The sequence below is a fragment of the Corvus kubaryi genome, unplaced genomic scaffold (assembly GCF_017639235.1).
Source record: "Corvus kubaryi isolate FWS band 111438036 unplaced genomic scaffold, C.kubaryi_AGA036_p1.0 37398, whole genome shotgun sequence".
Taxonomy (NCBI): Eukaryota; Metazoa; Chordata; class Aves; order Passeriformes; family Corvidae; genus Corvus; species Corvus kubaryi.
Genome location: NW_024581137.1, coordinates 29,776,256 through 29,789,874, shown reverse-complemented (window position 1 = coordinate 29,789,874; position 13,619 = coordinate 29,776,256). Strand labels below are relative to the sequence as shown.

The 13,619-nt window shown below is 34.8% G+C and overlaps 1 protein-coding gene across 5 annotated transcripts in view; it reads right to left on the bottom strand.

Moving 5' to 3' along the window:
- The window catches only part of CRPPA (CDP-L-ribitol pyrophosphorylase A), a 111,349-nt gene that overhangs the window by 47,166 nt on the left and 50,564 nt on the right, over positions 1–13,619 (bottom strand). For 2 of the 5 annotated variants that reach the window (XM_042043538.1, XM_042043540.1), the window contains exons 6-9: positions 9,637–9,734; positions 5,604–5,693; positions 4,794–4,886; positions 355–483 (exon numbers count right to left, since the gene is read on the bottom strand). In XM_042043538.1, the coding sequence (XP_041899472.1) occupies positions 355–483; positions 4,794–4,886; positions 5,604–5,693; positions 9,637–9,734 (410 nt within the window). Of the gene's footprint in view, positions 1–354; positions 484–2,212; positions 2,346–4,793; positions 4,887–5,603; positions 5,694–9,636; positions 9,735–13,619 lie in introns of those variants that run through there. The other 3 variants (XR_006018545.1, XM_042043539.1, XM_042043541.1) reach the window with 3 other exon arrangements.

The following is a 13,619-nucleotide window of genomic DNA, read 5'->3' as shown; positions in this document are numbered from 1 at the left end:
TGAGGGACATAAAATACTGCAGAACCACTGACTGAATGTACTTTCACTATTTTTCTCTTTTTTTAATGCTGAAAAAAGCAAGTTCCCAAGCAGAAAAGCAAAAAGGGTCCTGATGTTTTAATGCATTTCTAAAAAATGTTTACCATTTATTCCTCTCTAATCAAAAACCTTACATTTTTGTCTATAACTACAGGGTTGTCTGAATTTTGAACAAGAACAGGCAAGAATCTTTGCAAAAAAATCCTTTTCATGTCATATATATTTCCCTTTGATTTTGTTTTAAATGAAGATTCTATCATTAATCATATAAATTGCAAAAGAAGGTAATTTGCACACAGAAAGATAATTACATACCTTACATTGGATAAGGAGACCATAAACCAAAATGTTTTTCTTTTTAGTTTCTCTTGCAAATTTCTTGATCATAGTTAGGTCTTCCATCCCAATGCTGAAATAATTATTTTCTGAAATATCTAAGTGCGCCTGCAAAAGAACAAATGAGAAAAAAACAAAATCCACTTTTTCCACAGTGAAGCATTTTAGACTGATGGTTTTTAGTATCTCATTTTTATGTGTTAAGCACACACAAAAATACAGACTAACTGTAGTGGTTTAAGACTTTTCTTAGATAGCTTCTATTACTATTTAATTCCACTACTTACTTATACATTTAGTGATATGAAAACCATTTCTTTTAGAAGCACAAAGAAACCAATATGCCAGAACATGTCATCCATCTTAAAAATATTCAATTAAATTAGAAAACAAACAATATTCTTTTATAAGCTCTAGACTAACTTTCACAAGGTTGTTTTGTTTTGTTTTGTTTGGGTTTTTTTACTACCAGAGGACTGTAGAATACATGTGTCTTTCTTAAGGCTGCATCTTGAAGGTTTTCAAGCCAGAACTGAATTCTTTGAAGTTTAATTGGAAATTTACTATCCTTTCAGTATAGCATATTAGTTACCTAAATGGGATTAATTTCAAGGTAACACTTGAAGTTTAAAAAGAAGAAACTACCTCAAAAGGTAGGGATATGACTGTCCTGAGCTCTTGGGCAGGGAAAGGCAAGTCTCATTTCCATCAGGGATGCTGCAGAAACATGGCAGGTCTTACAGGACCTGAACTGAGTTCAAGAAGCATTTGGACAACACTCTCAGGCACATGGTGTGATTCTTGAGGTGTCCTGTGGAGGGCCAGGAGTGGGACTTGATGATTCTGATGGGTCCCTTCCAACCTGGCACATTCTATGATTCTATGAATTCTCTCCTGGGTATCTTGTGCAGGGCCAAGAGTTGGACTCAATGATCCTTGTGGGTCCCTTCAAACTCAGAATATTCTGTGATTCTGTAACTGGTATTTCCAGGGACACATCAGCTAGAGCTCAACCCTTTCCCAAGGCTTACATGTTCCACATTTTAATCAATTTATCTTACAAAGCTTCTATTATCTGTAGAAATCAAAGTAAGGATGATGATTTTTACATATAAAGTTTCAGTATCTATTAGTAGTAGAAGTACCTTTACCCCTAGAAGAGAGAAAAAACATTCACCTGGCTGAATGATTCCATCACATAAAACTTACCTGTGACCACTACACAGAGGTAGGGATATAGAGATCTCCCCAGAGACCAGTGCTTAGGAAAATTATTTCAAGTTCTCTTTGTACTTTATGTTCCATTTATACTGACAGAAAATAGGTCCTCATGCATTTTCCCTTGCAACACTTCTTAAAAAAGCTGTTTATTGTCTAAATGCATACTCACCAGAAGCAAAGCTATTGTCTTCTACTACGCCAGCAGAGATTAATTTTCACACATACTCATTATTTTGTTATTTTCTACCCAAAACAAGGCTAAGGACTACTCATTTACAGCTATTTACAAGAAATTACAAAACCTATTAATTTGAAAGAACTTAACCTAACTCCTCCTTACCATTAACCTCTTTGACAGCTTTAAAAACAGATTTTTCTCAAACTTACTTTGGTACTAAAATGCAAATAATTGTAACAATGGAGCTGAAGTACTAGCATTCCTTTCTTTCTAACCCTAAGCAAAGCAACAACATAAAAATCAAATCCATTCATACCATCTGCAAACATGAAAATGTATTGCTCAAAAAAGTAACGTCAGAATAAGAACACAATTTGTCTGGTTATAGCATAACTGGAGAGGATACTGGCTTGATGCAAACAAATAACTGAAGTTTACCTCTGTGCTTCCTATTTCTTCTGTAATATTAATCTTCCCCTTTGTCCAGATACAGTAGTCCAATTGGTGCTTCAGCTTACAGATGCCACAAAACAATCCAGTCAGGAACCAGGATAATGGACAGACTTTGAATCTGTGGCAACTGACAGGTGAGATTCTGGACAGAAGTCATTATGCCTACTGCAAACTCATCCTTTTATTGCAACAATGCTCCCTGGGCTGCTTAAACAGAGCATCTGGCACAATAACAACACCTGTCATTTTTACAACTAAAGAAGATGACTATTGGAAGGAAAAAAACCCTTTTTTTTTCTTAATTATCAGATTATTATGAAAAAATTATTTTTGTCATGAAATCAAAGAATAGACAAGAACTTTTCAATTACCCAAATCCAATTACATTAGACTGTTCCTAGTTATGAGTTTAGAATGGAAGCAGTTAGTTGCTCTCCCCATTTATCCTTTCAATTCTTCACTACCAGAAAGAGTTTTACTTTTGAGAGTAGAAAAACACAATGTCTCCCTTACAGCTGGTACCTAAGACCTATGCATTTAAATGTCATCATACTGCTTAAAATTCTGATTCACATTTGTCCAAGAAATATTAATACGTTCTTCTAGATTGAAAGAAAGTGTATTATAGCACTGTTCATGAACAATTCATTCAGGTAATATGTTAAAAAAACATATAGGAAAGAATAAAGTTGAGGAAAATCCCACTCATGAGCCTTAGTGAAGAGGACACCCAACACTGAATTTAATTAAAGACTGCTGAAGGAAATTTCTGTCCCCGATACCATCTGTAATGAGTTTTAGAGATCAGAAGTCTAAAGGGCTTCAATACTTCCCAGTGATTAATATGGGACAACGATTTGTTAAGCTAATTCTTTAGTCACTGAAAACATACCTTCAAGATCTGCTTTTTTTCCATTCTGGTATTTCTAACACATAGTGTGGTACTTCCATCAAATGAAAGTGTAGCACCAGATGCCCAAGTGCAATTAGGCAATATACTTTTAACAAATATATTTCTATCAATTTTTCAAATATTAGCAACTGTTTCCACCTAGTTATGAGACTTTTTTCCACTGTCTAGTTCTGGGAAATGTCAAGTAGTTGTCAGAAACAACTGATGGATCTGGAATATAGTAAAGGGATTAAATGTATCATTTTCTCCTAAGGCTATTTTAAAAGGTGTCCACCTAAATAATTTGTGCATGCTGCAGGCTGTTCAAGCAAGTACAGTTTCATTAAAAATGGTTGTGGGTTCTACAAAGACTTCAAGGTCTAGTATCTCAGGGGCAAAACTCAAGTTTCATGGGGAGATTGTGTAAGAATTATTTACATTCATACCTATTTCTTAGGAGATATTAAGACCAGAATATTTACAGCTACAACTATTAAACCAAAGTTTTCACATTCCTAGCATCACATTTAAAAAAGTATTTAATTTGAAGTCCAGACTAGAAAGTGCTACCAACTGGGCACAAAATAAGCATGCTTTTGACACCTTAGCATTAGCTAGTTGATTAACAATTTCAACTTTATCTTCACACCCTCAAGATTCAACACAGACAGAAATAGTTTTTTATATTCTTGATAAAGGACTAATGAAAACATTTTCAGTCCAGAAAAGGGCATTTTGAACATCCAGTGGCCTTGTAAATGACCAACAGAATTGGAGACATATAATTGCTCTGATTATGAAAGGCAGAAATAATTTATCTTTGATAATTCAGTAAAATTAAAGTTTTACCCTGAAGTTCCTCAGAAACAGGGTCAAGGAAAAAAGGTGGTCTAGAAAAAAAGTGCTAAATATTGATGTTCATAGAATCACAGTAACTCACTCCAAGAGAACAGCATACAATAAGTAAGGATATAGCAGGTTGATAGGTTTGGCTCTACAGAAGGATCAGGACAGGCTGGATACATGGGTTGAGGCCAAGGGTATAAGGTTCAAGAGGGCAAAGTGCCAGGTCCCACATTTGGGTCACAACAACCGCACCCAGCACCACAGGCTGGGGCAGAGTGGCTGGAAAGGTGACCCATGGAGAAGGACCTGGGGGTGCTGGCTGACACTGGCTGAACACGAGTGAGCTGTGCCCAGGGGGCCAAGAAGGCCAACAGCATCCTGGCCTGTATCAAAACCAGTGCAGCCTTCAGGATCACACATGCCATAAAAAAATAAAGCCACCTAATTCTGTTTCAACTGAGCATTCAAGCACAGCACATGCTTCACAGCATCCCCAGCAGAGACAGAGCACAACACCAAGGCAGGAGCTAACAGTTCAGTACAACCAGCCAGCCACAATGAGCCTTTCACAGAAATATATCACTAACTGTCATTTGCTAGGGTCACTTTGTTTCCTGACAGGATGCAGTACATTTGTTGAAATGCAAATGAGTTTTTTCAGAGACCAATTTGCAGTCTGAACTTAGAATTTTATTCCGAGTTAGCAGCAGTTTAAACCTAGTCTAACTTTAAAAATATTTATATTAAATATTACTTATATTTGTATTAAATGTTATTTTAAAATATTTAATGAGATTCTTTCTACAGTAACTTACAGGAGTTACCTACCGAAATAAGGACAACTGGATATAAGAGAGGAATATTTGATTTTTCCAACATATCCACTAGTTCCTGGATTTCTTGAATGGCACACCTTTTATCCTAAATTAAAATAAATGTTTAGAATTACTGAAAACAACAATTATTTCATAAAAATTGAATTCAAAGTTCTGTTATTTACCAAAAAAGAATATATCTCACTTTTCTGGTTTTGGGGGGGTTTGGTTGGTTAGTTGTTTGTTTTTAATATACCTGCAATGGTATTGTCTGGCAAAGTTATAGATGTTTGAAAAAGAACGAGATTACCCTTCATATACATATATATATATATAAACAAAAAAAACAAGATTAAGATTGGTCTCAGATATGGTTCATCTAAAACCAAACTGTTCCCATACAAGGACCCAGATACAGATCACATGGCACGCACATGTCCCGAATGGGAAACATTACCTTACACCATGGTAGCAATGAATGCACAGTTAGATGACCACATGTATGACAGGCCTCTCCTTAAAATACAATATACACTTCAATACAACATCTATGAAAGGAAATTTTGAACTACTTCCAGTTTTATCCCTATGGTTTAAGCATTCATGGCTGGTTAACAACACAACAACAGAAGAGTGGAACCAGAGGAGAATGAACAGACCAGTATCTCAAAGGTCTAGTTTAGTGCACATCAGAAACAGCAAATATCAGAATGGACACAGCATATGAGGACAAAAATAACAACTTATTACTCAAATATTTAATTATTTACCACTACTAATAAGTTTAAGTGCAAATTAAAAAGCATGCATCCTTACTACTTACATTTACACAAACAAAATTGTAGCACTGTCCTGAAATGATGTTTTGTAGATGGCTATCATTTTTGCTTAGAGATTGTGAAATAGCTTCAACCTGATTAGACAAAAAAAAAAGTCAAAAATTCTATTTCAGCCTTAACTATCTGCTAAAGCTTCCCCCACTGTGGCAGAGTTTGTTCATTCAAATTATTTTAAATTGGCAATTATTATTTCCACTACAAAAACTGAAAATTGCTCAGAATTTTGGGGCACTCAACAGTGAAGCATGGAGCCCAACATATGCTGAAGTATACTGCTTAGGGAAGCCATTCCAGAAACTGCTCTAGAAGCATCAGGCACGAGTGCTGCTGCTGGGGTTAGGATGTTCAACTGTTTCCAGAGATGAAAACACTGTCCATAAAATGATCTAATTATTTTAGATGTCTAATTCTGAGAAAACCTCTATAATACTCAAATATATACATTTTGTCTTCATGAAGTTAAAAATTAAATAAAATAAGTGTGCGTGAAAGACCAGGTGCAGTGATGTTCCAAGGTTCTGCCCAGAGCAAGAGTACAAGACTTGACTAGAGTTTCTCCTTGAAATAATTTCCTCAATGAATATTTTAAAATACTTTCTTAAGTACAGACATACTTATTTTGCAGCCTTTTACACAAGCTAAGTAACTATCTTATCCCAGATAAAATAAAAAGTAGATTCTACTGCATTATCAGCTTCAGGATTGCCTTAAGTAAAACAGTAAACCAGGTAACAGAGGGTGAATCTGTTCCCTAAGAGCAGATTATAAAAAAATAACAAAATCTTGAAATTCAGGAGAAAAAAAATCTTCATGTTGCTTCCATTAAATCAGCAAATCCCACTGTTTCACTATACAACTGAGCTTTATTTCTGCCCAAAACACATATTAAGTATCATAGAACAGAAGCAATACACTGCTGTGTTCCCTTAAAATGCCACTTAATCCACAATCCAACAGAAGTTCCAAATACAACATTTTAAAAGGCTTTGCAGTGTTATGTAAAGCTGTATTTGTTAATTTTTGTCATAATCAGGAGCTAACTTGTTTGCAAAGGAAGGTGGTTTGAAACCAAAGAGTTGATATTTTTGCTCTAAAGATTTTAGAAACATTTTGGGCTCAAAATTTGATAGCATAACCACAAATAGCTGACATTTAATCTTTTAAGATTAAAAAAAAGTCACAGAAGGTATGAATTACTTCAAAATACTTGGCAAATGCAATAATCCAGGGCTCACCTGGCTTGAACCTCTGAAGATGTAAGATCAGAAATCCCTGGTATCTTCTCAACCTTGCACATACTTCGATGAACACAAGCATACTGCAAGCCAGCATCTTTTCTGAAGGTATTTGGAACATGACCCAAGGCAGAAGGCCTACTTTTATTTTTTCCTTTGAGATATTACCATACATGATGCTTAAGCATTGCTGAACATTTAAAAATTCCTTTGGTGTATCAGAAATTTTGATTTAACTTAAACAATTTTATTAAGTACCACACTAGCATTTTTTAACTACTATATTATCCAGCAAAAATGAAATCTAAATTCTCTGTTGGAAAAGTAAGCACAGCTGCCTAAGAAGAAGCTTCAATAAATCATCAATTAACTAAAATTAATTCTTATTCTAGTTGCCATTTTATATCCTATTCAATATTACTTTTTTTAAAATTAATATTAATCAATGTTATCAGCTATGCAAGAGAGCAAAAATTACCCAAAAATACCACCTTGGTAAAAACTGATTGTCGCATAATAGTTCAGTGTTTAAATAAAAAGGAGTATATGGATTTGCTTTATTACTTCTGGTCCTTGTAACAACTGATATTCTTTAATGCTTTTTTAATTACCAGATGCCCTGCACTGAATTTTCAACTTTATTCAACATCAACTTTCATAAAATCAAAGATTAATACCAGGATATTTGGAACCTGTAAAAGTTATTTAAATTATATCAGAATTTAAAATCACAATTAACACCAATGCAGCAGGTGGACTATGCAATCATTAAGAAACTGGTGAGTTTCTACTAGTGAAATGATAGTTCTTTTTCTATTTGAAAACAACCAAATATTTTTATATGCAGCTCATGGATAATTATCCTGTCACAAAAATGACACACAACTTCATCCAGCTGATTCCATTTCATGTGACAGCAGCACTTTGTCACTAAAGAAACAGGAGTACACGATTTCCAGTGACAGAAGAAAACACCTTCAGCTCCCATTTAGGTTTGTTTGCTTCAAAAGAAAGGGCTAAATAACAGATTTAAGGAAAGACTCAAGTTATGTCTTTAACAGTATGATATCCTTAACAAAACATCCATTCATTAGTCATACTGTTTAAAGTAACACTGATTAAAGTACTGTTAAAGTACTTCACAAGCAACAATGTAGCCTTAAAAAATTTTTAGAAAAGCTTTTCTTTTCATTTTCTTTATCTTATTAGTTCAATTCTTAGGTCTTTTTTTCCCCTGTTATTGGCATTATCATGTTATTAGAGCTTCTCTCAGAAATCCTTCCAAAAAATTTCTTTTTAATTAACTTTAAGGATATATGTAGAAGTTAACAAATACCTCAGAAATAAACACGGCTGCTACTGAGAACTGGAGTATCAAAAGTATCTAAAATGTTAAAATACTGGACCCAGATAATATGTGCTCTACTGAATGATTCCCAGTTGGTCTCCTATTTAGATTAATTACCTTCCAATTATCCCTTTGAAAAGGCCCAGCTTTCAGTGTGGCACATCTATATTGCTTAAAATAATTATTTTGCACAAAATCAAGTCTTTCTCACACAAGGTGCTGTGCTTCATTTGAGAACACACAGGCTTGTGCATATATTGTTTCTAAGGTTAAGAGTTCTGTATATTGGTAAGCTTAAAAATTAACTCAGAGATTTTATTGTTTAAAAGTATATGGGTAAGTGATGTCTTCCTACTAATAGCAGAATAGTTTACACAGAGATAAAAATGAGAACTAGCAATGGATCTGGTGTCAGTGAAATGGAAACATACTTCTGTCCCATCGTACAGATATTCAGACAAGAAAAGATCTTATTCAACTCTGCTAATTTTTTTCACTTTTAGATGTAGACACTGAATAGATATAAAGCATGATTCCATACTAAATACAATTCTTTCCAAACAAAAACTGTAAGTACAATGTCAAATGACATTTCCAGATATAAAACAGCCATAGAGGTTGGTAGAGAAACATATCCTTCTAATAATTAACACACCATGCAGAAGATCAACAGACATGAATAAAACCATTGCAGAAGTAACAATATGCAAATCAGAAAACCTGTACTTTTGAACAGCTATTCCCTGTCTGTTTCTCAGGGTAACAGGAACATGTGATATCATCACTTAAGATATAATTAAGAATCACCCCAACACCAGTCTAAATTTAAGCAATTATCAAATGTTAATCGCCTTTGGGAAAATGGAAATATGATAGCTCTATTAGAAAGAATAACGAAAAAGATTGTTAAATGCCAGTAGAACATTCCATCCATATCCTAAAGCAAAGGCTTCAATGAGCATTCACTGTGAGGGAAATGTACCCCTATCACTCTACAAAAAGGATGATTAATTTGATTTTGCATTCACAGCTCTGCAGGAGAACAACGTACTCTTTAATTGGTTCAAATGCCAAGTCAGACTTCAAAGTAACAAAAGCATTTCCTCTGTAACATACTTGTAACAATTTGGTCTTACTGAATTCATAAAATCTAAAGAAAATGGCCTCTCTTTTGTCTGGATTCTATTTCTCCTCTAATCAAATATGGACATTTTATGTGGATCTGTAAGATCCCCCTGTACAGCACAACTGGGCAAAAGATGCTTCCTTCTTGGTAACTTCCACACCTGTTATTAATCCCTTGTAATAAATACTACAGTGACACAGGAAGTCTCACTCTTTTGTTTTCACATTATTTAGACCATTTCTTAGGAGCAGTGGCAACCAGAAACATTAAATTAATCGTACAGTTGAGAGCCATAGAGTTGTACTTACTTTTATTTGGCTTTTCAGAGATTCAGGAAGGAGAAAACCTACTTGTGCAAGAGTTTCCTTCACATTGGTGGTAACACAAACTTGTTGTGATAGGTTGTCTGTGATCAAGAAAAAAACCTTAGTATTTCATGCAAAAAAAAATTAATCCAAATTACTAATCTGCTAAACATTACCTTCAATCCACATATTTCAACAGCTGTAAATTTAACGGCTACAAGGTACAGTTAATGTAACTACGTAATTTATATGACATACATCTCAAAATTCAAATTATATTTGATATGATTTTGTACAACATGATATCGTTACATAAGGCCTGTCCCCAAAGCCCATTTAAATCTACTAAAATGTATTTGTTCGGGTCCATATTGACACTAGATGACAATCAAGAAAACTTTCTGAAAATTTCATCTCTTATCATTTCAACAGATCACTAAATGCAGCGTCAGTAATATTGAGTAAATTAAGGGGGAAAAAAGCAAAAAAACCCAGGATATAACATAAATCCTATTCCCAACAATACATACTAAAAAATAGCCCAAAAATTTATTGATGATACTATTTAAGGAGACAGAAGATGTAACTGTTCACCCCAACAGCAAAGAAGTTGCAAAGTTAGTGACAAAGATCCTGGCATGGGCAACTTCCTAAATGTTTTACTGGGGGCGGGGGGGCACAAAATACAGTATTTTGTTGCTATCAAGAACAATAGTTTCAAGTTATTTCCTGATCTGTTCCACAAAGCCAGTATTTCAGAAAATTAGTGATTTCTCTTGTTATTGACTACAGGTTTTAGATTCAGTGAACATTTTCCTTTCTTTAAGATAACAAACCAAAATTCAAGTCTGAAACTCTCAAATCTAATTCAGGACTTTATCCTTTAGATGCTGAATTAACACACAGAAGAAAACATAAGATTTCCAATGTTTTGGGGGGAGCCATTGCATAAGCAACTAGAAATTTCATAAAAGTAAAGTCTAATTATGTTTAAAGCATATGAACTCCAGGGACAGAAATATACCAAACACCACCACAAAATAAATTAGGAGTGAAAGACAAGAAAAATTATAAAAATATGGGCTAACTGGTCTTCAAACAAGTCTGGATATAAACATATGTATTTGTTGCATGTGGGAAGTTATTTCTATAATTACATACCACACAATAAGTTTAATCAGATGCATTACTTCAGCAGTGCAGAAACATCTCACTTTCTATTGTAAACACATAGACTTCTTTACAAAAATAGACATAAAGACCTGAAAATTAATTTTAAAGCTGCTGTAAAGTCAACATTATTGGAAAGTGACTTGTGATTTTTAAGCAATTTTCTGTGAGCAGGAAAAGTGAATTAACCACTGAGAATCCCAAAAGATAATTAGAATGATTTTTTGAATCATGGATATTTATTACGTCCAATATTTATAATGTGACAACAAAAATAGCAACTGACTTTGTATTAAGTTAGCAAGAATGGGGAGGGAGGAAGAAAGAGAGAGAACAATAAACATCTGCTTATAAACCATCACAACCAGATGGAAGTGCAAATGAAAAAAATGCATGACCAGTTCTCACAGGACTGGAAATCACAGGATACCACAAGTGTGGGAGAAATTATCTTCCCATAGATTAACTGGGCAAAAAAGTATACTGAACATGCATCACAGTTGGCTTCTACTTAATACAGAACAACTTTACAGTCTGAAAAATGGGAAACCATATTGAATTAATTTCTTATCAGCAGAAAGAAACCAGTGGGTAGATTGAAATCAGATCAAGAGCCACTTGAATTTAGTACTGTACACAAAGTGCAGATACAAGATAGACATACACAATAAACCAGACTAACATATCAGATTTCAAGAACTCAGACTCTATTGAACTAAGTAACTTAATGAAGATTGGAGCTATTACAAAAATCCACATGTGGAAGAAGGCTGTGGAGTCCAAAAATGCACCATAACTTAAGCTCAAACAGTTGTTTTTAAAAAGAAGTCTGTAATCAACAGTAAGTGTCAGAACTATTCTCACAAAAGGCTGCTCAAAGGCTGCAGCTATACAAACCCATCTCACTCCTCTCTCCAGCCCTCTTAGATCTCTAATTTCCTGTAATATACATGAGAAAGGAGAGGCAATTACAAAAAAGCAACTAAGACTTTCAGGTTGAATTCAATAAAGAAGAGAGAAAATCCAATGAAGTGTGGAAAACTATTTTTTATCTGGAGGAGGAATGTAATGTTATAAGGGGAAAGTATGTTAATAAAGTAGGAGAACATTAAAGTAGTGATAATACCTACATTGAAAAGATGCTGCATGTTTTTAAATGATCAAGGAAATGAGTAAAAGAAGTCTGGGAAATCATCATTTACAAAATCATCATAGTAAAGCAACAGTTCTGTTATAGTTGAGGTTTGAAACTCAACTTCCATTTAAATCCAATTTCAAGTGGTCACAGATCCATGTGTTAATTTAGACTGCACCTTTGCTGCATTGTGGGAAGGAAGACTGAGTGGCGCCTTCCTCCCCAAGACTGCCCGTGTCCCACCTCTGCTAAGATGATGGAGGCTCTGTCACTCAGCATAGTCATGCTGAACTCAGTGAGCACATCTGGAGTGCTGGCTCGTAACTCCAGGGATTCCATGAGTTTTGCTGCCTGCCAGTAAAGCTGTGTGCAGCATTTCATTCCTGCTTGTCAGAATTCTGTTTGGGTGAACGAAACAGTCATACTGGAAAGGCACGACACGGCCATGTCACCAAGAATTTTAATACTCGGCTAAAAACATTCTGTTCTCCGTTGGACCGCTGGATAATTGAGGCTGGAAGGGACTCCAGGAGTCTCTCATTCAAACTCCTTCTCAAAGCAGGATCACCCATGAGGTCAGGCCTGGTCACTCAGCCCCTTACTGCTCTGGCATACAATCTCTCTGGGCAACCTGTTTGCTGCTTGGTTGTCTGTCAAGGGTGAACGAGATTATTCCTTTTACTGAGTTGGAACTTCCCTTGGTTGGGTTTTTGCATTTCCTCCTGTCCTCCCACAATGAACCACAGTTCTATTTTACTTAACTACTTTCTGCCATAACTTCCTTTTCATCTGCCCAATGCTTTTTTTCAGTTGTTTTCTCACTATTACATTACATATCAAACCCTCTACCTTGCTTTGGCTTCCTCTTCCTCTACTTATTAAAACTTATTATTTCCCTGGAAATTTCCTCTCCCCAACACACATCACCCAATTCCAGCTGTACCTGATAATGGAGTAGTGTTCCCCATTCACATGCACCACATTTGATCCCATCCATCACTTTTAACATGCACTCAGAGCATATTTTTGGCATGAAATAAAAAATAGTTAAAACTTTACACTGTCAAATTTAAACATTAAATTTCTCAATCAGGAGTTTTCTTCATTAAACCTAAATTTGACACAAGATTTCAGAATTTATTCCATAAAACGTCATTTTTCCTTCATCAGAAAACTTGATTTTCAATCTTTCTATGCCCTCCTTTGATATCCCGGAAGGTTTAGATGACATTATTATTCACCAACACCTGCTGCAGTCTTTATCCTAGGATCGTACCCAATCATAAATTAAAATGTGTGCATGTTTATGGAACTACCATAGTTAGATGATGTATTAAGTGCACTCTAATGGAAGACTTAGAAGTTTACCTTGAAGAGCATGCCACAAATAAACAGCAATTAAAATAATACTTTGTTTGAATAAAGATAATAAATATCACATCCTAGGGAATTAATACCATAAGAAAAAAAATGCATCTGAATCGCAAATAGGTTTTAGCCTACAGACATAATTTTTTTCTCTTAATTGCACATATATGTGTGTACATGTTTTTGGAAACATGCTCATACCACACCACTCTTAGTACGCTATTACAATTCCTATTGCTTCCTATTTTGGAAGCACATCTCATCAAAATACTTTTGAAGTTTGCAGTGAATTCCAAGTAGTAAATTAGTTTAT